At 39.0% G+C, this 27,031-nt stretch overlaps 2 protein-coding genes across 4 annotated transcripts; one reads left to right on the forward strand and one right to left on the reverse strand.

Moving 5' to 3' along the window:
• Positions 1–2,238: 2,238 nt before the first annotated feature.
• Positions 2,239–13,200, reverse strand: LOC121387059. Of its 2 annotated transcripts, none has more exons than XM_041518079.1 (4): positions 13,064–13,200; positions 7,736–7,987; positions 5,816–5,971; positions 2,239–3,245 (listed from the first exon to the last, which is right to left on the reverse strand). In XM_041518079.1, exons 2-4 carry the CDS (start codon positions 7,919–7,921, stop codon positions 2,643–2,645), a joined length of 945 nt encoding a protein of 314 aa, XP_041374013.1. In that variant the 5' UTR covers positions 7,922–7,987; positions 13,064–13,200; the 3' UTR covers positions 2,239–2,642. The 2 variants fall into 2 exon arrangements, with proteins under 2 accessions (XP_041374013.1, XP_041374006.1); XM_041518072.1 differs by having other exon boundaries at positions 7,736–8,164.
• LOC121387042 (E3 ubiquitin-protein ligase MARCHF8-like) lies at positions 12,875–26,415 on the forward strand. Of its 2 annotated transcripts, none has more exons than XM_041518056.1 (5): positions 12,875–13,283; positions 15,654–15,934; positions 17,008–17,206; positions 17,942–18,151; positions 24,033–26,415. In XM_041518056.1, exons 1-5 carry the CDS (start codon positions 13,098–13,100, stop codon positions 24,552–24,554), a joined length of 1,398 nt encoding a protein of 465 aa, XP_041373990.1. In that variant the 5' UTR covers positions 12,875–13,097; the 3' UTR covers positions 24,555–26,415. The 2 variants fall into 2 exon arrangements, with proteins under 2 accessions (XP_041373990.1, XP_041373997.1); XM_041518063.1 differs by lacking the exon at positions 12,875–13,283 and adding an exon at positions 13,656–13,770.
• The last annotated feature ends 616 nt before the right edge of the window (positions 26,416–27,031 follow it).

Consider the following 27,031-nt stretch of genomic DNA (forward strand, 5'->3'; position numbering starts at 1 on the left):
CTGTTCCCACTGACACCTTGGACATTTGGAGTTTGTTGCGGATGACTGCATGGACTTGTTCCTGGGCGATACCTAGCTCAGTGGCAATGTAACGCTCTGTTACTCATTGATCTGTCATGATGATGTCAATAATCTTGGTGATAGTCTCCTGTGTGGTGATGATGACTGGTCTTCCTGGACGGGGGTCGTCTTCCAGGCTCTTCCTGACATGTTTGAACTCGGTAGTCCACTTGTTTACCATGCTGTACGAAGTGGCATCCTCCCACACGTGTGGCCAACATGTCCTCATGGACCTCCTTGGGTGTTAAGCCCTTGAGACCGAGGCAGCGGATGACTGGCCAATGGCTGATTTTTTTCCCCATTTTCAAGGTTTAATTCTCAAGAACCGGTGAGTGTCAATGTTTAATTACGAGTAACAGAAAAACAAGAACAAATAATTTCAAGTTGACCTGCACACAATATCATTCAAAACAGTTGCTTGCATCTTCCGATACCTTGGGGAAAACCCGTTCTTATGTAATGAATTGCTGATCATACAGCTGGTAAAAAACATATTACTTGTAATCCAACAAAGTGCTTTATTTCCATGCACATATGATGTCTTTACAGCAAAATTAGCCAGTAATAACAAATAGTACAATATAGACAATGTAATGTTAATAATGAAATAATCTTTAATTGATGTTTTCTTATTCTTCTCATTATTGGCGTCTAAACTGTTGGCTTTACGGCTGGTACATGTGGCACATTGTGGGTGCTGGTCTTTTATTCATAACTGGTACTAGCTCTACTTCACAGCACATTGGGGAGACATAAGACCACTACACCAACTAATGACTAACACTAGTTGTTAAAACGTTTGCCCTGAACTAAACGCCCATAGAGCTAGAGTTTTTATGACCGTATATTTAACCATATTTCGATAGATAAACATGACAAACTGGTTGGAAAGGGTAATCAAATGGAGTCGCATTCGGGGTGGTGGATTTAGTGACCTATTGCACCTCGAGTGTGCTCTCTAGTACTTCACTACATCTTGCCTCCTCCCCACCACCACCGAAACAAAAAGAGCCAACTAAATTCTGCAATCTGATTAAAATTAGCTCCACTATTACATGTGGATCTAAAGACAGCCAGTTGGAGCTCATGTCCACCAATCAAAACCTTACTTGCAGAATCCTGCCAGTGATTTAAAAATAATTTGAAAACATTCCGAATTATCCTGAGGGTATACGACATGTTTCGTGTAAATTACGAATGCCTTAAAACATGTTTTATTTTATAAAATAAATAATTTGTAATGTAAAACTGAAGACTGATTTAGTTTTTTTTAATTTTATAAATAAATAAATAATTTTTAATGTAAAATTGAAGACTGATAACCCACCCCGTACGTATTGGTATGGTTCGCTGTACTGCGGCCACTAAAATAGACTCGCCCGATATTTTTAGAATTTGTATGCTCCCAAATAACGTTGTAAAAGGCGAAGTGTGATTGATCAATATTTAAATTATTATTTACAGACGAAATGTTACCTGGACATTGGGGACTACGCAGTGTTGTTAGTTTTAAATCACTGGCAGGATTCTGCAAGTAAGGTTTTGATTGGTGGACATGAGCTCCAACTGGCTGTCTTTAGATCCACATGTAATAGTGGAGCTAATTTTAATTAGATTGCTAAATTCTGCAAAAACACATTTACAGCAGTGGTATGTGAGTCAGTTGTGTCTAAAGTAGCATATTTTCTACGAACTGAAAGCGTCGTTGCCGTGACATTCTCGATACATGTAGGTGTCTCCTTAGGAATGTACATCACCAGAAGCTTCTACATTTGACAAATCCGACTCCTTATGCACGTGAACATTTTCCTGGATATTTTACACACTAGTAATAATTATGTTCATGGTTATTAATATTTATTGAAAGAAATACCATCAATATATAAACTCACAATAATTATACGATCTTGTTCAGAAGACACCAAGAATCAATACTGAACGTTTTTCCATGAGGAAGAAAAATAAATTATGTTCCTAGACATTTGCTATCAAAAATATACAAAAAACTTTTCAAGCGTGTATAGGCTTAATTCTGCAATTACTGTAAGTACTGCATTTTAGTAGCATGAACCAGAAATTGGTCTAGTTTCACAGACATTGACACGTGGAATGTTAATGTGAAACCGTTTACACCTCTACTGCTTGCACACCCCACCCCCCTCTCTCTCTCTCTCTCTCTCTCTCTCTCTCTCTCTCTCTCTCTCTCTCTCTCTCTCTCTCTCTCTCTCTCTCTCTGATGTACACAAACATAAAAATAAAAACAACCAAGGATATTTGGGCCTAGGTTCACTTGATTGAAACACCCAGGAAAGCGAATCAAACATGGGATTGCCAAACATTTAATTCCTTGTCCCAGAATTCTATATTTTAATAAGACCCTATTAACCCTATAGGTAACAAGATACATAAACAGAATATATTCTCCTCGAATGATCCGTGCACCATGCAATATATGAATATCGCTCTTGTGCGTGGATGTATGTGTCTCTGGGTAACTGACATCATCCTAGCTACATATTCTTGCTACACAGACACAGTTGGTGCTGGAATAGCTTAAATTGTCTTTGAAAATTTTAAGATTTCTAATCGTCATCATCGTCGGCCATTGCTGCAGGGTCGATATGATGGCACGGGTAGTTGCCCCACACCTTGTACAGTTCATCCCCTTCTTGCCACTGGCGTTTGATCATCTGACATCTCAGACATCCACAATGATCCTTCCACTTCTTCCTTATGTGGATATCGCCATCACTCTTGGAATCAGAGAAGCGGTCTGTTCGATATCTCCGATGCGGGCGTCCGAGCGGAGGCTTGGAAGTCAACACAGGGCGCAAGTTCTTGGCCTCCCTCTCCCGATGGTGCTTCTGAATCACCGGTTTGTCATCTGGTTCACTGTTTAGAGGGGAGGGCGGAATTGCATCTAGATGGTACGCTGGTTTCTTTCTGTCTCTCGTGGGAATTAGTGTCTGAAGCTCGGTTTTTTCTTGATGAATTGTCTTTTGAAAAGCAATGACCTCGAATCTGTGTCTGCTAGGAATAAGGACTGGCTTGGTGTGGACGGGAAAGTCTGGTTCGTCAGCATCCGGAGATGGTGACATGGCTGCGTGCAGGGGATGTGGTGAACCTGGGATGGAAGGGAGACTGGGCAAAGATCGAGCAATCCGCGAATAGTGGTCAGGATAAAGCTGAAATGCATTAATTTTTATAATGTGATCAACAAACAGAACAGTGCAAACGTCAACAGAATGTGTTCTACCTGCATTTCGTGTCTGTTCCTATGGAATTCTGTCATAACCAAAGCATCAAGAAAAAAAATACAAATGATAAAGTTTTGTTTTTAATGATTATTATTGGATTTGTTTTGTTGCAGGGGGTCGAGGTGGGGTGGTTTTTGTTTGTGATTTGTTGAGGGGCTGAGAGTACTCTTTTTTTTGGTTAGAGATGATTGTGGAGTGTTCTGGTTTTGTTTTTGTTTTTTGGGTGGTTTTTTTGTCTTTGTTATTTATTTATTTATTTATTTACATGAAGTTATTTATTTATTTATTTATTTATTTAAATAGAGAATATCTGTGCAAACGTCAACAGAATGTGTTCTACCTGCATTTCGTGTCTGTTCCTATGGAATTCTGTCATAACCAAAGCATCAAGAAAAAAAATACAAATGATAAAGTTTTGTTTTTAATGATTATTATTGGATTTGTTTTGTTGCAGGGGGTCGAGGTGGGGTGGTGACCATGTGTTTTTGTTTGTGATTTGTTGAGGGGCTGAGAGTACTCTTTTTTTTGGTTAGAGATGATTGTGGAGTGTTCTGGTTTTGTTTTTGTTTTTTGGGTGTTTTTTTTGTCTTTGTTATTTATTTATTTATTTATATTTATTTATTTATTTACATGAAGTTATTTATTTATTTATTTATTTATTTAAATAGAGAATATCTGTTTTAGGCAATAGAGTTTAACTCTTTCATTGTTAAGAATTATACACACTAAGCAACTTATTGTAACATATGTGCTTAGGTTATTCGTAGAATGCCATAAAACAGGTACATGTAATATCGTTACCACCATATACATGTATATATGCATCAATCCAATTAAAATTAGCTCCACCGATTAATTACCTGTGGATCTAACAGCAGCCCGTTGGAGCTCATGTCCAGATGACCTTTCATTCGACCAATCAAAACCTTACTTGCAAAATCATGCCAGTGATTTGAAAAGAATTTGAAAACATTCGGGATTATGCCGAGGGTGAATTACGAAGTATGCCGGAAACTAATTTCAATATAAAATTTTATATAAAATTCGTTTCAAGACAAAAGATTCCCAGTCTGGAGCTCCACGCGGTAAGACGTGTTTGTTTCGCTTGTGCACACTGCACGTGCTTTCGTGTGCTCGACTTGGGGGTCCTTCATTTCGTTGTTTTTGTCAGCGAAATGAAGTTTTCTACTGGGATGTATGCGGCCATTGGAACTGATTGAACGATGAAACGCTTCTCGTTTCGACAGCCTGCACCACCAGGTTGGATTCTTTTTTAGCGAGATTTCTTGCCTCCACGTCATTTCTCCGTCTGACTGTCGACTTGTTTTTTTCGTGACTCGTATGACGGCCATTCTGCAGAACGCCACGGTTGTTCGCGTTTAGTCTCTACATGTCCGAACCTGTCCTAGCAGCACTGGAAGATTGACCGCCCCACTCTAAGAAGAAATAGGAAGCGGGATCGGCCCCTACTACTCTTTTTCTAGACTTTACCTTGCTTTATAGTGATACCATCTCGTATTCTCCGGAGTCGGGCCCGTCCGCACCACTATACCAACCCATGATGACTGGACTATACCCTAGTCTGATACTCTCTTTCGTTCAGACGGATTCGGCTTCTCGAGATCCGTATTTCAGCACAGCACTACACCTTCAACGTCTATCGACTGTCAATCTATGGGTTTTCTTGACGGGATGCAACCCATCTCGTCCCTTTAAGCTGTGCACCCAAACGGCCTTAACGAGGCCACTCGCGTGGACATATCGATCGGACTTTAAACTTTTAGATCTGCGTTCAAAATTTTATGTCGAAATTACTTCTTTTTTTTAATATTATTAAATAGTCCGATCCTCTCTTCTTTCTCTTATTTAATTTTGGACTGTCCTTCTAAAATGCTCCAAATTATATAAATATTCGGCCGAGCAGTCAATTCTTTTTTATTTTTGGCTTGTAACCTTTTTATTTTTTTTATTTAAACTAATAACTTCTTTACTAATTGCTATTTTCAAAATTCTGCCCATTTTCAACCCCCCCCCCCCCCCCCCCCCTCCATCCCGAGTCAGGCCAATGATCTTATCGGAGGTCGGACTCGGGATGGGCGTGTTCGAAACCCTAGTGGTATATGGGCACGTTAAACTAGCTATCATCATCATCAAGACGAAAAACAAACCCGTGATGGTATAGCCATAAAATCTGTTTATACTAGTATACAATCCAGAGTTTATTACTGCACTTTTCCCCCTTTTTAATGCTGAAATAGACCAACAAGTGAGCCTATTGCATAAAATTAATAGTCTCGCCCAATATTTTTAGAATTTGTATGCTCCCGAATAACGCTATAAAAGGCGAAGTGTAATTGGCCGATATTTAAATTGTTATTTATAGATGAAATGTCACCTGGACATGGTAGACCAGTAGAGCTAATTGTAATCAGATTGTATATGCATGTTTATATATGTGTAAGTGTACGTGTATATGTTTAAACGACAGTAGTACTAACCTTGACGTGAAAACTTCTCATTGGAGGGTGGTTCTTTATGTACTGCCCCACCTTAGTCGTACTGGGTACTGAGGGGAGCTTGATGGTTTCAATGGATCTACTGCTAGCAGACGACACGGTCGATGTGTCCCTCTCTGGTGGAAGAGGTTGAGTCAGCTGTAAGAAATTAGGTATATAAAGGACAAAGTATCAAGACTGCTTCCATACCAAATGAAATGTTTAGTGTTGATTAGACTTAAATAAAGTATAACCTATGGATACCAGAGACAAACTAACAATATATTGGAAGAAGGAAGGAAGGAAATTGAGATAGGAAACCCGCTGTCGCCACTTCATGGGCTACTCTTTTCAATTAGCAGTAAGGGATCTTTTATATGCACCATCCCACAGACAGGATAGTACATACTACGGCCTTTGTTAAACCAATCGATATATTGGAGTAAGTTGTGATTGTATGAAGAAATGCGTTTTTAACAGAATCTATTACAGCTAGGGGGTTTTGCAGTTAGTTTACATATCTCTTGCTTGTTTTATCAGTTCTGACAAAGTGAATCCACTATGTTTTGGATCGTCCTGGAGTTTGAATTACTAGTGGCTAAAGTTTATTTTACGTCAACTGGAAAAGAGATGCACATCTGGAACATGACTAACAAAACAGAATAACAAAACTGGTCATCATTACTTAGCTATTTTGATACTGGGCTCTTTGTATGACAGATGCCATGCTATTTAGCATTTTCAACATCATATCTCTGAACATGGCAGAGTCCAAAGAACACAGACAATATCATGATTTCTGCAATCAGTCACTGTAAAGTTAAGGCACGCTGACTTTTACAACCATCACAGGATCGGGCCGGGGTGGGACGTAGCTCCGTGGTAAAGCGCTTACCTGATGCGCTGTCGGTTTAGGATCGATCCCCGTCGGTGGACCCATTGGGTTATTTCTTCTTCCAGTCAGTGCACCGCGACTGGTACATCAAAGGCTATCCTTTTTTCTTTTCTTTTTTTTTTTATTGGGGGGGGGGGGGGGGGGGGGATGATGCTTATAAAAGATCCCTTGCTACTAATGAAAAAATGTAGCGGGTTTCCTCTCTTAGACTATATGTCAAAATAACCAAATGTTTGACAGCCAATAGCCAGTGATTAATAAATCAATGTGCTCTAGTGGAGTCGTTGATACTTTAAGATATTTCACTAAATGTTATATAATAAATGAGATATACTGATGTATAGTACCAGTATTTGTTCGCTTAGTTATGGAAAATAGGCATGGAAGTAGCGTCATTGAGCTATGATGGTGATGACAGTATTAACTACTGACGGTATACACAATAGTAGTAGTAGTAGTAGTAGTAGTAGTAGTAGTAGTCAGTGGCGGATCCAGAAAATCCATTTAGGGGGGAATGACATGAGGCGGAATGCCAACGAAACTTTGGGGGAGGTTTGGAGGGGTATGAAAATTAATATATAATAAAATGATAACTCGCAAAATATAGGGGGCCCCTCTCCCCACTCCCTATATCCGCCTCTAGTAGTAGTAGTAGTAGTAGTAGTAGTAGTAGTAGTAGTAGTAGTAGTAGTAGTAGTAGTAGTAGTATAGTACTAGTAGTAGTAGTATAGTACTGTAGTAGTAATAATACAAATAGCAGTAGCAACTGTGGCAGTAGTTATTAGGGAAACTGTTTTCACACTTAATGCACATATTTTCGTTTTCCATACAATGCTTCTAGAAGGGAAGTATGTACAAGTGATGTTTTATATTTAACACTTACTACTAGTAATTTGTTTTGAAAAGATTTCTTCAGATGGGAAGTGGGAGTGGTATTTTTATATTCAACACCTTAACAAACAGTTCAACATATAAATAAGTATTCAGTTTTTATAAACTAAAAATGAGACGTCTCTTTAAAACCTTACTTTCGGTAGATTGGTCCTGTGAAACGTGCTGCCAGTGGGTATAGACTCATCTTCTATATTTTGCAACGCTCTCAGCCGTTCTCTCTGAAACTTGTATCGGTTGATGTACCCACCTCTACGCCGATACAGTCCCCTTGCCCTGGGACTCAGAATCAATGTCATCTGCTCTGGAGATGTATCGGACATCGTGGCACGTTATCCTATCCCCACAGATTTTCATTCATCTCATGTCAAAAGAACGTCATCAGACGACTGGAAAACATCAACGGTATCTTTCTTTATAATAGTGCTAACTGATGTTGTTCCCAATGCTCGTACTGTCTTCAGAACTGCTATATTTTGTATTCCATTACTTCAACTGTAATATTAGGAGTGGTTTTCTTTGCCTATTTGAAAACCACCATTAGTCCAAAATCCCCTGCAGAAGACCTGCAAATATAAAATGAAACTGCCACAGACTTTAAAAGGATTATGTCTTATGAACTAAGCCATGTCCACGTAGCCTGGCTAACCAAGTGTGTAATGGGGGAAATGTACGCGTGCAATAACAGCCACATGAGTGTATGAAGCAGAAGTAATAGATTCTTGTGTGAAGTTTCCTCAGCGTGTAACACACAGGCCTATGGTAATTAAGTACTAAACGGGCCAAGATTCAGGTGTGCGACACGGCCGCTATTGACTGGCAAGGATTACCAATTCGACGCTTACTATTTGGTAAAAACACAACCTATACATGTGATGTAACTACACCAGCCATGGCAGACACCCAACTGAATCATACGCAATTTAATTAGGTGTTACATATAACAGTTAACAATCGAATGAAGGACAGGGGTATATTTATAGCTGTGACCATGCAGTATCCTGTCTTGGACAGAGAAACCGGCTGAGGTTGGTACCTGTGCCCAAGATAAGCGTGCGCTACAACAGCTTGCTCTGAATGTGAATCACTAGTCCAGTCCAGTATTTGTACTTTCTGGCTTGAAGAAGCTGGTGGACTATGTCCCTGAAAGGGTGCGAGACGTAGCCCAGTGGTACAGCACTCTACCCCCCCCCCCCCCCCGTTCTTTCTAGGATCAGTCCCCATCGGTACAAGCGGTCTCATAAGTTATATTTATCATAACGAAAGTTCAAATTTTTTATATGGAATTATTAAATGTTGATAGTTATTCATTAATTATCTCAATTAAGCCAGATTTATTCTGTATTTATATAAACACGTGTACATTTTGGTCTCCAAGTGTGAGGTGCGTTCCGGCCTGATAATAATGAAAACAGTTAATTTATTCTTGTTTGTATCCAATTAAGGTACAAACACGCTGCTGTGGGTACACACTTCAGCCATTTAGTATGTCTGTTCTGTAGAATAGTGGGCTAAAACATCGGTCTCGTGGCCTAACATCTGCGCACTCAGTCGCTAAAACTCACTGGGTGGGAGCTGGTACATCGGGATGTCAGAGCTGTCAACCTGTGGCGTGATAAAATTAGAAGTCAGGGTCCAGGGACTACAGGCTCTTGGTCGGGTGCAGGGCGAATTTTTTTTTTTTTTTTTTTTTTTTTTTTTTATAGTCCAACATGGAAATCGAGCGAGTGCAAGTTTTACTAATTAATACAATTAGTGTTAAATCATACAAGTCGGTGATTGATAGCACCCACGAGTGATTGTTGGTATGTTCGATATGCTGTACTATTATTAATAGGTAACGAATTCAGAGACCCTGAATAATCAGCATATAATTCCATTCACTCTGGGTGGGAGCTGATAGTACATCGGGATGTTAACACATTACCTATTAGCCTCAGGTCCGATGACTTAACCACTATACCACCAAGACAGGGGAAAAATGTATTTTTGAGACTGTAGCTTTAAATGTCCCCGAGCTGTGCATCAGTCTGCCCCCCACCCCCACCCCAAATATTAATTTGGTCCGACGTGCCTGACCAGTATGTTAAGCAGCCAGAGGCGGATCCACAGTGGGGACCAGGGGGACGTATCCCCCAAATTTTTCAAGTGCCCTCAAAATGTTTAAGTGCTCTTTTTGTTTGTGTAAAAATTGTTTTACACGTAAGCATTTTTTGCTGCTTGCAGTTAAGTTGTGCGTGTATGCACAAATTTGCAGATGTGTGTCTGTGTTACTGAGTCTTAATAGGGTTCACCACATTGTCTAACGCGAGTAATGAGCGCCTTAAAGTTGCGTGATCAAAGTTGCATAATGATAGCCTTAATAGTTTTTGCTTTAAAATTGTATATATTTTCAAAATTACTAATAAACAACAGGCTCTGTAATTTTTATGTATATCTGTCCTACTTAGACAGCTGTCTCTAGAATAGTGCCCTTTGCAGCTAAAATTTACAAATGCGCCTTTGTATCGGGGTTGTTGTTTTTTGGGGTTTTGGGTTGTTGTTTTTTTAATGTATAACTGCCCTACTTAGACAGAGCCATTCCTAGAATAGTTCCAGTTACGGTTATAATTTACAAATGCCCATTTGTATAGGGTTTTTTTTTTTTATTTATGTATAACTGCTTTGCCTAAACAGAGCCGTCCCTAGAATTGTTCCAGTTAAAATTATAATTTACAAAAGGAAGAAGGAAATGTTTTATTTAATGGCGCACTCAACACATTTTATTTACGGTTATATGGCGTCAGACATATGGTTAAGGACCACACAGATATATATATATATATATTTAGAGGAAACCTGCTGTCGCCACTTCATGGGCTACTCTTTTCGATTAGCAGCAGGGGATATTTTATATGCACCATCCCACAGACAGAATAGTACACACCACGGCCTTTGTTATACCAGTCGTGGTGCACTGACTGGAACGAGAAATAGCCCAATGTATAATTTACAACTGTATGCCCCTTTGTATCGTGTTTTATGTATAACTGCTCCACCTAGACCGAGCCGTCCCTATACTAGCTCAAATTTTTACCTTTCGACCGACCGTTCAAAATTGCGCCAAATTACTCAACAAAACTGCGCACCTTTTCTCTTTGGCATATCGCTCCAAAATTCCATAGCACCCAAAACCCATCCGCCTGCTACCGATTCAATCGGACTGCTGGTGCTTCCTTGCACCTGCCAGTGCAGACGGTCCCTTCTCCTCCCCCCCCCCCCCACCTTTCCTGTCTTGGACAAAGAGGCCGGCCAAGGCCGGCACCTGTGCCCACGACAGGCGTGCGCTACAACAGCTTGCTCTGAACGTGCACGTAAAACCCTTTGACCTTGACCTTGACCTCGAGCCGTCCCTAGAATAGTGCCTTTTAAAGTTTTTATTTACAAGTGCTTACATGTGCCCCTTTGAAAAAAAAAAATTCTTTTTTTTTGTGTATGCTATGTCTGCCCTACCTAGACAGATCTGTCCCTAGAATAGTACCCTTTAATAAAACGTTATCAAAGTCAAATGACAGTGAAATATATGATAGTCATACTTATATACGAAGCAAAATTGATTCTATGGCTTTTTCCCGGGTCCCCCTCCTCGTTCTCCGTCCCCAGTCAACGCTAAAATTCACGATTTAGTGATTGAGATATAAGAATAACGGGTTTGAACTCTTTTAAATAATAATTTTGGGGTTTGAGGAAGTAATCACTATCTTATAATGGGTAATTCTGCTATCAAGATGTCAAGGGGGGGGGAAAACCCCACATTCTTGAGTTATAATACTATGCACAATAGGACTAATGCTTAAAATAGTTATAAGTTATTGTTTAAAAATTGTTAATTTTGCTATTCAGATGCCAAGAAAAGGCGTTTAAAGTCATCCAGTTTTTAAAATTTGCCTTGCCCCCCCCCCCCCCCCCATCTTTTGTCATGCTTAACAACGACTCTGATCATTAACCCACCCCACTTTAAAAAAAATGCTCCGTCGGGCCTCATATAATAATCTTTATTAAAGCTAGCGCTACAAAAAACCGCAGCTAGTCATTTAGTGTACATTTCCGTTCGCACACTGTGATATATATATATATATATATATATATATATATATATATATATATATATATATATATATATATATATATATATATATATATACACACATTCATATTAACTGCAAATGTGAAAACTGATAGGCTACCCTTTTAACTTGACTAGGAGTTTAACGTGTCCATATTATGATATACCTCTATGGTTTCGAACACGCCTATCCCGAGGCCGGCTCCGATGAGATCGGGGGTCTGACTCGGGAAAGGAATCACCTAACTACTAGGGCCAATTTAGAAATTAGAAAATTAACGCCAAAAATAATAAATAGGGAAACGGAGGTTAATAAATTTTGACCGCGTCCTTAAAACAAAAACATCCTATAGACTACTTTAAAAAAAAAATTAAAACTTTAAAAAATTAATATGACGCAATTTTTGATGGGGTGGCCTAAATATATTACATGTATATATATATTTTTTTTACTGTAACTAAATATAATTTATACCCAAAGAGGGCGTGACGTAGCCCAGTGGTAAATTGCTCGCTTGATGCGCGGTCGGTTTGGGATCGATCCCCGTCAGTGGGCCCATTGGGCTATTTCTCGCTCCAGCCAGTGCACCACGACTGGTACATCAAAAGCCGTGGTATGTGCTGTCATGTCTATGGAATGGTGCATATCAAAGATTCCTTGCTGCTAATCGAAAAGAGTAGCCCATGAAGTGGCGACAGCGGGTTTTCTCCCTCAATATATGTGTGGTCCTTAACCATAAGCCCGACGCCATATAACCGTAAATAAAATGTGTTGAGTGCGTTGTTAAATAAACCATTAACTTCCTTCCTTATACCCAAAGAGGTTCGAAGGAAAGATGAGAAGGTTGGTCCAAGCCCCCAGAAAAGTTGGTTACCCTTTTAACGAGCCAATGTGCCCCTTTTTTCTCTCCACCCCCTAAAAATTTGTCCTGGATCCAACCATTAAGCAGATGGTTAATTTTATTGTTGTAAACCTGAAACACGTACAATGACTCATGGATATTAGATAGCCGTGGTATGTGCTATCCTGTCTGTCGGATGGTGCATATAAAAGATCCCTTGCCACATGAAAAATGCTGCGGGTTTTCTCTCTAAGACTATGTCAATATTACCAAATGTTTAACATCCATGAGCGGATGATTAATAAATCAATATGTTTTAGTGGTGTCCTTAACAAACTTTTTAATTTCATATTGCGCGTCAGACGAAACATTTGCGGCTAAAAACTTCGCCCTTTCCATGCGATCACGTGATCGTTTACATCACGTGACAATGAAACCGTGGCATATTTCAAAGTTTTGTGTCTGTCAAGTTATCGCGTCTCACGGGTCAGTATCTGTAAACACCCATTTGTTTATACCTGTAAATGTGTAAACACTAATTGTTTATAACACATGCAGCCATATGATTCAAGCGACGATGAGGTCACTGACGATTTACTCCAAAAGAAGAAATCAACTGCCAGAAGGAGTTTAGAAAGTCAGTTTTCTGCAGCAAGCGATAAACAGCAGACGCTTGTCTGTCTCGACATAGAAGAAAACGTTCCGCTTCAAAATGTCCGGCTTCAAAATGAAGTGCAGGTTGGTGAAGACGATAGGCTTGGTCAGCACTGCAAGCGGTTATTAATTTTAACTAAAAACAAACAATTACTGTAGCCGAAGTATTTCCCCCACAAGTATTGTCCAACTATAGTCCGTCCCACAGGGAACGCCTTTTTTTCATACTTTGAAATTTATTACAAGTTATTTATTTCTCAGCAGAAAGTAGTAATTTTGAGTTATTTTCAAAAAACTTTTACTTTTCTTCTTACGTTAAACCAAACTGAAAGTATAAACAAAAAACATGGGTTTTTTTGGAGGATGAGACGGACTATATTTTGGTGGCGGATGGTAACCACATTGGTAGGGCAGTCTGTGAGGCGACAGACAAATATTTTCTGGCCCAGGGGATGACATGAGTTCGACCCGTACCCCCCTTTCAATGGTTAGGGTAGTTTTAAGTATAGGGTTAGGGTTAGTTTTTAGAGCCTTTGACATAGAGGACTGGCTACTGGATTTAAACTATTTGGTAATTTTTATATATAATTTTGACATAGTCTCAGAGAGGAAAGCTGCTACATTTTTCCATTAGTAGAAAAGGATCTATTGTATACATTATCCCACAGACAAGATAGCACATACCACAGCTGTTGTGGTGCACTGGCTGGAATGACAAATAGCCCAATGGGCCCGCGGTCGGTCTAGGATCCATCCCCTATCAAATGAGTGCTTTACCACAGCACAGCTTTGTTGAGTCCAATGACAAACTTTGAAATTAGTTACACATACATATCACTACTTGTACAATACATGAATATTTTATTTATTTCGACCTTACCGTTTAAAGGGAGCAGTGATATCACCCTCACTCTCCCTAGTTCAAGAAGAGTAATTTTAGCTGCCCTTAGTTGTATAATATCAATGTGGTTATATCTTAAATGGCTCCCCATAATCTTAAGTTACCTGTAGGTGAACAATTAATTACTCTCCTAATTTTTTTCATGGTGAGGTCTGTTTATTTATTTGTTTGTAGCTTGTCTGTCGATCTACTTACCTACCTGTCTGTCTTTCTATCTAATTATCTTTTTATTAGTCCAACCGGAGGGGACTATAGGGTTTAATCATCTCCGCCCTTCTGTCTGTCCACTGGTTTCATATATATACTCTTTAAAAAAAGTAGGGGAACTCTAATAAGAATTTACAATTGCCAAAATTGTAAGGTACATGTATATTAGCTGTAGGGAATGGTTATATGATAAGAGTGAATTAATTGGGCAAACATTACAACTGGTAGTTCAGTATTACAATATGTTTTATGACCACCAAAGATCTTTGAAATTTGAAAGTTGATGTTTTTTTATCAGTAAATTGTAAATTCAAACAATAAAAATGACTAAAAACACAACAATAACAACTGTATGATCAACAGAATGAAAACGATTGACAGAAATAATGTTCCACAGTGATTAATGGACCTTCCTGGAAATTGTCAAAATCGAGAATGACACCCCACGCACGTGTACGGGGCAACTGCGTTCTGCATGTGCAAACTATGGAATGTGTTTTGGTGTGTTGATAAACAGACCTGAACGTTCTTTACTAGGATGTCTGTGGTCAAAACTTATGTTCGGTCTAATAGTTGATATTAACATTAATATTTCAGGTTCCCCTACTTTTTTTTGAAGAGTATAGTTTTCCAGACCTTTGTTTGCAATACATCAAGATATTGAACTGAAATTTTGTGTATGGCTTTATCATATTCTGTTACAGATCAAGTTTGACCATCTTGGTGATTTACCCATTTTTGTCAGAGTTATGGCCCTTAATAGAACTTAGGATATACATAAATTGGTTTTTCAGACTTTTTTTGACAATGTCTCAAGGTATTGAAGTGAAATTTCGTTTATAGTTTTATTGTTCTGCCACAGATCAAGTTTAACTTTCATGGCGATTTATCCATTTTTTCTTTTACATAGTTGTGGCCCTTGAACTTAGAAGATACAAAAACAAGAATTTATGAATTAACCCTGACATTATCAATATATAAATATCAGGGGCAATAAATATTTAAAAAAAGAAAAAGAAAAAAGAGCTAGTAACTAAACTTAATTTTTTTTTTTTTTTTTGAATTTGTTTTGCATATTGAAATGAAATTATGTACTGTTATAGATCAAGTTTAATTTTCATGGTGATTTACCCATTTTTGATAGTTATGACCCTTGAAAGTAGGAGATTTGTTGAGGCCAATAGGGGACATGTACAGCTTTAACAGTACCGGTACACTCAGAATGCTTGTTTTTCACAATGCCTCAAGATATTGAACTGATATTTTTGTTATAATATACCTTTATCATGATCTATTATAGATCAAGTTCGACTTTTGATGCAATTTTTGTTTTGGATATATTTCAGCCATCATCATCATCATCGTATGAAAGCACCAAGTTGCCGTGGCGCACACCCAGTTTCTGTGCTGCGGTGTCCGAATCGTCCAGCTCCTTGCTGGATCTCGATCCAGGATGGCAGAGTTCCGAGTGCAGAATGCTGGACGAACTACCAAGGAAGAAATCGAAGACCAGGAGCATAGCCACCCTGCCATCCACGCCACGCACCCCCGTTCCAAAGCAGACCAGCACCCCGGGGTCAGGTCCGACAATCACAGCACACTCCGACGTGCATATCAGTATATCCAAGTAAACAAAGCCTCTTTTATTATCAGGCCCATAGGAACGTAGTGGGGGGGTGTTTAAGAGTTAAAAGGCCCCCCCCCCCACACACACACACACACACACACTTCAAGCATATTTTTTTTCAATATATTTGCTGGAGGAGCATGACTTAACTTCCCCATAAATGTTTCTTGCCAGTCTACACTTCCCTGTTAAGATTCCTACACATGTACCTGGGGTGCTTTGGGTGGGGTATTTGTTTTTCACCCCTCCAGCTTAAAAAGCACTAAATTTACTGTTCCCTGTTGTTTATTGATGTCATTAAGAATGGAAGTAGGAGGTGCAATTAAAATGATGGGACACTGTTATTTTTTTTCTTCTCCAAATGTCATATATCGTAAATGGGTTGAAGCTAATGAATATGTGATTGCATCGGTTTATTTTTTAAATATTGACATTATGCAGGGTTCAGGCTGGGAAGTAAAAAATGGCCTACTGTTATTTATTTTTTTAAATAGCAGGCCAAAGGAAATTTGTCCTGCTAAGAAAAAATCTGGCCTGCTGGAAATAACACAGCATGAGTGGACTGGAGGGTTTGTGACAGTGTGTGGAAATCAAAAATACAACAGAATCACAATCTCAGCCTCAGCTAAATAGAAGATGACATGATCGTACATTATATTGTGTCTATCCCTTAAAAAATGACCTGCGCTCTTTTGGGGTGATTTTAGCAGAATAGTTTTTATTTCACCTGCTGAAAAATGGAATGTTGCTATACCCCGTTATTAATAATTACCCATTTGGTGAAAAATATCTTGGTACATATCAAAACATTAAATAATTTTCATTGTCACTTGCTCATGACAACTGAACATTATTTCACTTGGGACATAAACATAATATGAAATGGAAGCTTGTGTAATATCCTATAATTATGTAATATTAACTAATATCTCTGACCAAGTGTCGAAATTACCAAAATTATGTTAGACACCAAATAGCCTAGTTTAGATGTGCTAAGGTGTCCTTTAAACAATTTTTTTCCCTTTTTCATTTTCATACCAAATTGGCAGCAATTAATGTTTTATTTTTTTCAGTGATTCTGTAGCCATCTGTCGTATTTGTCATGAAGGGGAAACACATGAAAGTCTTCTGTCACCATGCTACTGTGCTGGCTCAGTAGGAATGCTTCATCTGAGTTGTCTGGAGCGGTGGTTGGGTACGTCAAACACATCACGCTGTGAAATCTGTAAATACGAATTCAAAGTACGACGGATACCGAGATCTGTTTGGGATGTTAGTATTTACTAGCTTTTTATGTTTCAGTTCATTTCAACTTATTTTTGTGCTTATATCCAATTAGGTTCAAGCATGCTGTCATGGGCATGCACCTCAGCTATCTGGGCTGTCTGTTCAGGACAGTGGGTTAGTTATTATTTGTTAGTGAGAGAGAAAAGGGTGTAGTGGTCTTACACCTACCCAACGAGTCGTTAAAACTCGCTCTGGGCTGCAAACCCTTTACCTACCAGCCTTAAGTCCGATGGCATAACCACGACACCACCGAGGCTGGGGGTTTTGGTGTTTTTTTATGTTACTTTGTAAACGATGAGTATTACATTTTTCCATGTAACAGAATTTCATATAATCTCACTTATACCCTGTCCTAGCCATAACTAAAAATATCTTTTTGTTAACAATGTTAATTTGCCTTGATGTAATAAAAAAAAGAGGATGTTATTTTGGGGATAACAAAACTGTTCTTTCTTATGTGCAATTTGTAAACAAATTTGTCAAGATATAAATAAATAACAATTATAATGAATGTGTCTTACTACATGAAGTTAACAAATAAATTTACATCTACTGTTATATACTATATATAATAATATTAACAAGATAATAATAAAACATTGAGTAGGTCAGACCATTTGATGAAATATTATTTCACTCTCCTCGTGGCATGTATTGTCTGAAGTTTTATATTTGTTTTATATAATGCAGCCATCCATTTGTGATTTTCCTGTTCTGCAGTTCCTCCAGCACTCGAGGTCTGGTTCTGAGCGTAAGAACATGATCTGCGACCTGGCGTGTTTCGTGGTGCTCGCCCCACTGACGGTCCTCAGCGCCTACCTGTGTCTGAACGGCGTCAGCTACTACTCCAAGTGGAACGACCGCTGGGAGGTGCCCGGGCTCATCTGTCTCACTGTCAGCCTGCTCGTCATCTTCGTCATCTGGTGCACTGTAAGACCAAGTTAAACCTTTCACCCCCCCCTCCACCCCATCTGTCTCACTGTCAGCCTGCTCGTCATCTGGTGCATTGTACGACCAAGTTAAACCTTTCACCCACCCCCACCCCCACCACCCCATCTGTCTCACTGTCAGCCTGCTTGTCATCTTCGTCATCTGGTGCATTGTAAGACCAAGTTAAACCTTTCACCCCCCACCACTCCATCTGTCTCACTGTCAGCCTGCTTGTCATCTTCATCATCTGGTGCATTGTAAGACCAAGTTAAACCTTTCACCCCCACCCCATCTGTCTCACTGTCAGCCTGCTTGTCATCTTCATCATCTGGTGCATTGTAAGACCAAGTTAAACCTTTCACCCCCCACCACTCCATCTGTCTCACTGTCAGCCTGCTTGTCATCTTCATCATCTGGTGCATTGTAAGACCAAGTTAAGCCTTTCACACACACAAACACACACACACACACACCATCTGTCTCACTGTCAGCCTGCTCACATCTTCATCATCTGGTGCATTGTAAGACCAAGTTAAACCTTTCACCCCCACCACCCCATCTACCTCACTGTCCGCCTGCTTGTCATCTTCATCATCTGGTGCATTGTAAGACCAAGTTAAACCTTTCACCCCCCACCACCCCATCTGTCTCACTGTCAGCCTGCTTGTCATCTTCATCATCTGGTGCATTGTAAGACCAAGTTAAACCTTTCACCCCCACCACTCCATCTGTCTCACTGTCAGCCTGCTTGTCATCTTCATCATCTGGTGCATTGTAAGACCTCACTTTCACACACACAAACACACACACACACAGCCTGCTCACTGTCATCTTCATCATCTGGTGCATTGTAAGACCAAGTTAAACCTTTCACCCCCACCACCCCATCTACCTCACTGTCCGCCTGCTTGTCATCTTCATCATCTGGTGCATTGTAAGACCAAGTTAAACCTTTCACCCCCCACCACCCCACACTGTCAGCCTGCTTGTCATCTTCATCATCTGGTGCATTGTAAGACCAAGTTAAACCTTTCACCCCCACCACCTCATCTACCTCACTATCCGCCTGCTTGTCATCTTCATCATCTGGTGCATTGTAAGACCAAGTTAAACCTTTCACCCCCACCACCCCATCTACCTCACTGTCAGCCTGCTTGTCATCTTCTCATCTGGTGCATTGTAAGCCTGCCTTTCACACACACAAACACACACACACACACACACACCATCTGTCTCATCTGCTCACATCTTCATCATCTGGTGCATTGTAAGACCAAGTTAAACCTTTCACCCCCACCACCCCATCTACCTCACTGTCCGCCTGCTTGTCATCTTCATCATCTGGTGCATTGTAAGACCAAGTTAAACCTTTCACCCCCCACCACCCCATCTGTCTCACTGTCAGCCTGCTTGTCATCTTCATCATCTGGTGCATTGTAAGACCAAGTTAAACCTTTATCTACCTCACTGTCAGCCTGCTTGTCATCTTCATCATCTGGTGCATTGTAAGACCAAGTTAAACCTTTCACCCCCACCACCCCATCTGTCTCACTGTCAGCCTGCTTGTCATCTTCATCATCTGGTGCATTGTAAGACCAAGTTAAACCTTTCACCCCCCACCACTCCATCTGTCTCACTGTCAGCCTGCTTGTCATCTTCGTCATCTGGTGCATTGCAAGACCAAGTTAAACCTTTCACACACACACACACACACACACACACACACACACACACACACACATCTGTCTCACTGTCAGCCTGTTCGTCATCTTCACAGGGCGACCAACTTTCTGGAATTTTCTGAAAAATGCAGAATGTTTAACTCATATCCGGAATTAATGCCAAATATCCGGAATTTTTTCCAAATTCACTATCTTTTTTGGGGGGGAAGCAACCATTTCTGAATATATTTATAATTTTCTACATTTTTAAATCCCGAGTTTGTTAAACAGAGTTTATTATTCTGAATTCTCCATTGCAACCTGAACTTGGTATTACCTTGGCTTGGCTAGGTTTTTAACGTGTTATCGACTGTTTCGTGCTATTACTAAGACGTTTGTCTATTGGCTGTATTTGCCAACAGCCAACCAATGAAAATATTTTTGACAATTGAGTAAACTGAAGCCATGTATGAAATTTGTCTTACTTGCTATGTAGTTTATGTATTCATTTTAAAGATATTTCAAATATCATATAGTAATTACTACGGGGCAGACATCGGTTCCGTGGCGATGCATGCAACTTCGCCACGGTGTGTAAAAACCTGAACATATAACAGAACACTTACGATTGTACGAAACAAAAGAAACGGATGCACAATTCTTTTCATAAATTATTTTCGTATGACTTTCATGTGCAACATTTCACTAAATACTATTTGGCTACCAGTAATCTGTGACACATTCATGACATTAATATTAATTATTTAATTAATATACCTACCGATCTTGTTTTATTAAAGTAAGTTAAACTATAAAAACTTTTACAAACCATTGTTAGATTTTGCCGCGAAAAGTGCTACTCTTAAAGTAATGTAAGCGTAATGCAGAACGATAGCCAGTCTTAATGTTTCGTCCCCGATTCAGTTAACCACAAATTAGTTCGACCCCACTAATGAAATAGTGCAAATGTGGCAATGTACCTACATAAAAATAACATTGGTCCCAAGTTTGTCACTTTATTACTAATCTGTAGGTGGGAGTGAAGCTGTACTACACTATTTGTTAATAAAGTGGGGCTTTTAGGGGGTTATTTTTGGTGATGAATTTTGATGTTTGGTCTGTCTCTCTCTCTCTGTGTGTGTGTGTGTGTGTGTGTGTGTGTGTGTGTGATAATGCTGTTAATTGCTGTACTAGGTATAGTAACTTTATTTACACTGATGAATATATTTAGCATGTTTTACTAGACAAGCCATAAAGTAGGGCTATGCTTAAAAAGGAAGTAGAAAAATTCTGCCACTTATGTGGATTGATTTATACTTTTATTATTGAATACATAACATTCCAATAAATAATATCATTTTTTTTATTGTTGTGTATCTTTTTGGTTGTTATTTTTTTAAATATGTTAAATATGGCGCTGTTTAAATTATTTTTTATATTTTTGAAAATGGCATGCTTTAAACTATTGCTTTGAAAGGGGCGTTTGTGTGCTTAAAAATTAAAATACCAAAAAATTAATGAAATATATTTCTTCATCATCTGGTGCATTGTAAGACCAAGTTAAACCTTTCACCTCCACCACCCCATCTTTCTCACTGTCAGCCTGCTCGTCATCTTCGTCATCTGGTGCATTGTACGACCAAGTTAAACCTTTCACCCACCCCCACCCCCACCACCCCATCTGTCTCACTGTCAGCCTGCTTGTCATCTTCATCATCTGGTGCATTGTAAGACCAAGTTAAACCTTTCACCCACCACCCCATCTGTCTCACTGTCAGCCTGCTTGTCATCTTCATCATCTGGTGCATTGTAAGACCAAGTTAAACCCCATCTGTCTCACTGTCAGCCTGCTTGTCATCTTCATCATCTGGTGCATTGTAAGACCAAGTTAAACCTTTCACCCACCACTCCATCTGTCTCACTGTCAGCCTGCTTGTCATCTTCATCATCTGGTGCATTGTAAGACTAAGTTAAACCTTTCACCCCCCCCCCCCCCCCCCCCACCACTCCATCTGTCTCACTGTCAGCCTGCTTGTCATCTTCATCATCTGGTGCATTGTAAGACCAAGTTAAACCTTTCACCCCCACCACTCCATCTGTCTCACTGTCAGCCTGCTTGTCATCTTCATCATCTGGTGCATTGTAAGACCAAGTTAAACCTTTCACCCCCCCACCACCCCATCTGTCTCACTGTCAGCCTGCTTGTCATCTTCGTCATCTGGTGCATTGTAAGACCAAGTTAAACCTTTCACCCACCACTCCATCTGTCTCACTGTCAACCTGCTTGTCATCTTCATCATCTGGTGCATTGTAAGACTAATTTAAACCTTTCACCCCCCACCACTCCATCTGTCTGACTGTCAGCTGCTTGTCATCTTCATCATCTGGTGCATTGTAAGACCAAGTTAAACCTTTCACCCCCCCCCCCCACCACTCCATCTGTCTCACTGTCAGCCTGCTTGTCATCTTCATCATCTGGTGCATTGTAAGACTAAGTTAAGCCTTTCACACACACACACACACACACACACACACCATCTGTCTCACTGTCAGCCTGCTCACATCTTCATCATCTTTTTTAAGGTCAAAAAGTATGTTGGAGGTGAAATATGATCATATAAAGATTCTTATTTACTTTTGTGGGTTTTAAAAAAAAAAAACCCATTAAGATTAATAAATATGTAATGAACTGTCTAAACAACTTATAATTTTGGTAAAGTTAAGCATAGCAGTTTATTTTAATGGGCAATTTCATAAAGGTTTCTGACCAGTTAACATGAATGCACAGTGTGTTGGGGCATTGCATGTTAGGAAGGGCAATGTTTTTACATTTCACTATATAACAATTAATTGAACTAGAGAGGGCATTTAGCATGTTTGAAAATATTTTAAAAAAACAGAAACAACTAAGAAACAAAAACACTCTGATAGAAAACCCTAATCATTACAACTCTCCCCAACCCTCCATTCCCAACTTTAGCTGCTTTTCTTATAGCGTCGGGGGTTTTGGTCATAAAAGTTATCATTTTCATTACTTGGTGGTGAGACCATGCTTTCTTCTCTACGTGTTGATACTGTCATTTTGGAAATCATGTGATGTAGAACATTGGTCACATGACGCATCTAAAGTGTCTGATGGGTTATAAGTGGGGACAAGCTGCAACGTTTGTCCAAAAGATTAAAAATGCAGCTAAATCTTGCAACATGTTGCAGCTTGTCCCGTGTTGTCCAACTTTGTTGCAAAAGTGGGCTAAACGGTCCTACATTTGTTGCGCAACAAGTGGGGACATTTGTCCCGGCTTGTCCAACAATGTTTTAAGACAAATGTATGATCGTGTAGACAGGGCTTAAGGTTGATGACAGGTCTCCGTCATTACCATTTTAGCTTTGTACACAATAAATGTAACATATTACCGGTCATTTGTACAAAGGGTGGGCTTGGGGTTGGAGGCAAAATCCCTCCGCTCCAAGTGAATTTTCTTCTCTTTTTTTTCAGTGTATTTTTTGAGGGAGCATGATCCGACCTGCCCCCACCCCCCCACACTACAAACTTTGCTCACCAGTCTAGACCCACCCTTCACAATTTTCTGCATATGTAATTTTTCTTCAAGCGTTGTGCTTATAAAACTTTTGGAGTCTGCATTGAAGACTCTACTAGAGTCTGAGACTTTAATTTCATGACAATGCCATACAAACTGTACATGTGTGATGTCATTCGAAAGATATTCGAGTCTAGTCTCTAATAGTCTTATTCAACTTAATGTACTAGCACAACAACAATGCTATACAACCTGAGTCATCTCCACTGCAGAATTGTCTGCCCATGCGCGGATATGGATAGGGCAAAGGAAGACAATTCTGCACTGGAGGAGATGACTAGTGCTAGTACTAGGTAAGTATGAATAATAATGAAAATTAAAAAAACATTTTCTAAAGTTATATAAGCAATGGATCCATATGCTTATTTTGTAAAAGGTAAATATATTATTTTATGATGCTATTTTCTTCAAACACTGCCTTCAAACATACAATTTTCAAAAGTATTTTCCATGAAATGTTTTCCAGTATTCCGAAAAGAGAGTACGTCGTTTATATGTTGGTATGGTTTTATTTTTCATAAATGTAAAAAAATTTATCAAGTGTCAAACAAACAATTTGTACCATTTGTGACGAAACACCGTGAGTTATAATACAATTTCGTTGTCGCTCTTTACTTTCAGATTGCCGTCCGACACCATATGATGATTCTTGTTAACTGGAGGAAACAAAACCAGGTGATAAAGATCATCTACCTCTCACCAGTGAAAGGCAAGACCCTCCTAAAAGCGTCTCCCATGCTGGACCGGAATGAAAACCATGTCCAGTTGCCACCATCTACTCGGGCAAACGTCTCTGGCTCAAGGCAGTCGACTTCCTCCCATGTGTCACGTACATACTCTCATCTGTCGCGTACACCCTCTCATGTGTCACGGTCGTACAACGTCACTGTGTCACTGACCCCACTGCATGCCGGCGACGCGTCGACATCCTACCGCGCGGCGATGCTGAGGCCCATTCTGCGATACTCGACCAATGTGGAAGCGTACAGCTATCGGTCGGATCTCGAAAACACAGCCGCCTCGATGATGCATACAGTCACGTGGACGTCAGGGGAGAACACGATCAGTCTGACAAGTCCTCTGGTGAGGACCACGTCAAGTATTAGCCATTCCTCGCATGTTGGTAAAGAAACATACATATAGAGAATCAAAGAGCATGCAAAGAGAGGACTAAATTTTGTGTTAGCCAGTGCTCTCATGTTGGTAAAGAAACATACATGTAGAGAATCAAAGTGCACGCAAAGAGAGGACTAAATTTTGTATTAGCCAGTCCTCGCATGTTGGTAAAGAAACATACATGTAGAGAATCAAAGTGCATGCAAAGAGAGGACTAAATTTTTTATTAGCCAGTTCTTGCATGTTGGTAAAGAAACATACATGTAGAGAATCAAAGCGTACACAGAGGACTAATTAGTGTTTAGGTCAGTCTTGGCATGTTGGTAAAAAAAAACCATACGTATAAAGCATCAAAATGCATTTAAAAAGGATTAGTATTTAGTATGTCTATTAGCTAGTCCTCACAGGTGTGTGAAGTAATATCCATATTAACAGGTCTGCATACTGGTAAAGAAAACAAACCAAAAACAAAAATGAGAGGGAACCAGTAAATATAATTTATTAGCCAGACCTTATATGGTAAAAAAAACATGGAGAAGATTAAATAATGTATTAGCCCGTCCTTACTCATTTGTAAGAGAAAACCCCAAAAAAACTTAAGTAAAGAGGACCATTTTATATTCTAGCCAGTCCCCCTGCACTTGTAAAGAAATGTATATATGAGTACAAATTTAACATGGAAAAAGCCATCCCTCACCGATTGTTATGCTAATTAGATGGTCTAATTAACATGGCCAGTCACTTACCATGTAGCAAGAGGTGTATAGCTGGAATAAAATCCTTTGTTATTTAGTAAATTTGGACTGATGCTTAAGTTAGCAAATGTATTTCATATTGAATGTGTTGGAAAGCTAACTTATTGTTATTTCTGTTTTACTGTATTGAAATTCTGTTTGTTTTAAAAAGAAGAAAAAATTATGTTAAAACCTGTAAAATTAAAGATTTACCACAAATTAATTGAGTCCACTAAATTTCATCTCTAGTAACTATATTTCAGCTAATTCTATAACTTTTCTCGATCTTGTCTTAACTTTTTCATATTGATTTGGTAATAATTTTTTATAGAATCTATATCACTGTTGTGACGTATAGATAAGGCAATTGCAACCCAAAGGACAAAATGCTTTTTGTGAGGGCCGAGGTTTACCCCCATCCTTCACAAAATCCTTTATCCTATGTTGCTCCTGCAAATAATTAATGAAAGGGAACCTGCCCTTATTTTCCCTGAAAAAAAGCTTGCCAAGCAAAGAAAGGAGTGGAAATGCTGTAACTATTAGGGTCGAATTTACAAAGCCTGTTTTTGTTAAAAACGCAGGTGTTTAAGCATTGTAAATTTATATAGTTACACGTGTGTAAGTTATAAACAGGCTTTGTAAATTCTGCCGCTAAAGTTTGAAAATATAAGATGCACAGAACTAAACATTGGTAGGGTGCCAGATCATCATTAATTATGTTAAATTACACAATGCCAATTGCCTAGTAATTTTTGTTGTATTGTGAAGAAAATGTAATGGCTGCAAACTGTACTGTTAATATTTCTGTTCATTCTTTTTATCTGGTTATTTTCCATTCTGTTTGGGGGGTTTTCAAAAAATATTTTGCATTTGATAATTTTGAAAACAAATAGATTCAAACAGATTTTTGAAGGAATGTTGAAATATATATATTACTGACTGTGATATTTTCATAATGTAAATAAGAAATGATTTTCCTTTATGTAAATGTTATAATACATATTTGTGTTATGTCATGCATGTACATACATGTACTATTATGTACTTTGAAAAACAAATGCTGGCATTTTCGTATCCATATTAATATTTATGTTCCATATATGCACATGTTTCAATCAGTATTGTTATTAAAACAATACAACGATGTTCTTAAACAATGGTGTTCTTGTGAATTTTGTTTTATTCCATGGCTCGACATACGTACAGTTGCCATCCATTACTCTGTGGGGTGAGTGGATAGGAATCGGTCACCATACTACCCAAAATCTGACTCCATTTGCACTACTCTCTCTTCTCTCATAGGAGGTGGGCTTATTTTTTTAACACACAGAGATAGACAGACCGACACAAACATAATGGCCAATGTACCTTTGATGTGCCAATTGCGAGGCACTGATTGAGACATTAAAAGAAAACTTGAATCCACAATGCAGTTAAAGATGAAAAGGATTTTAACAGGATATGTTTTGTTAAATCCACTAACCCTAATTATTAGGCAGTGTAAAAGATTTTTAACTGTTAAGCTACACAGTACTTATAATTTCACACCTCGCCATGAAAATTTTTTAATGGAGTGATTAATTGCCTTGTTAATTTAGATTATGGGAAGCCAATTACCATACTGAGCATTGCTATTTTAATCCGTTTGTAGTACTGTAGCAACACAATTTTACAAGCAACGTTTTACTTTTAATACAGACTTAGGAAAATCAAACATGTTTCTGGTTGTCCAGGTGTTTTTGGTATATAAAAATCAATGCTATATGAAGC

Source organism: Gigantopelta aegis, chromosome 2 (assembly GCF_016097555.1).
Source record: "Gigantopelta aegis isolate Gae_Host chromosome 2, Gae_host_genome, whole genome shotgun sequence".
Taxonomy (NCBI): domain Eukaryota; kingdom Metazoa; phylum Mollusca; class Gastropoda; order Neomphalida; family Peltospiridae; genus Gigantopelta; species Gigantopelta aegis.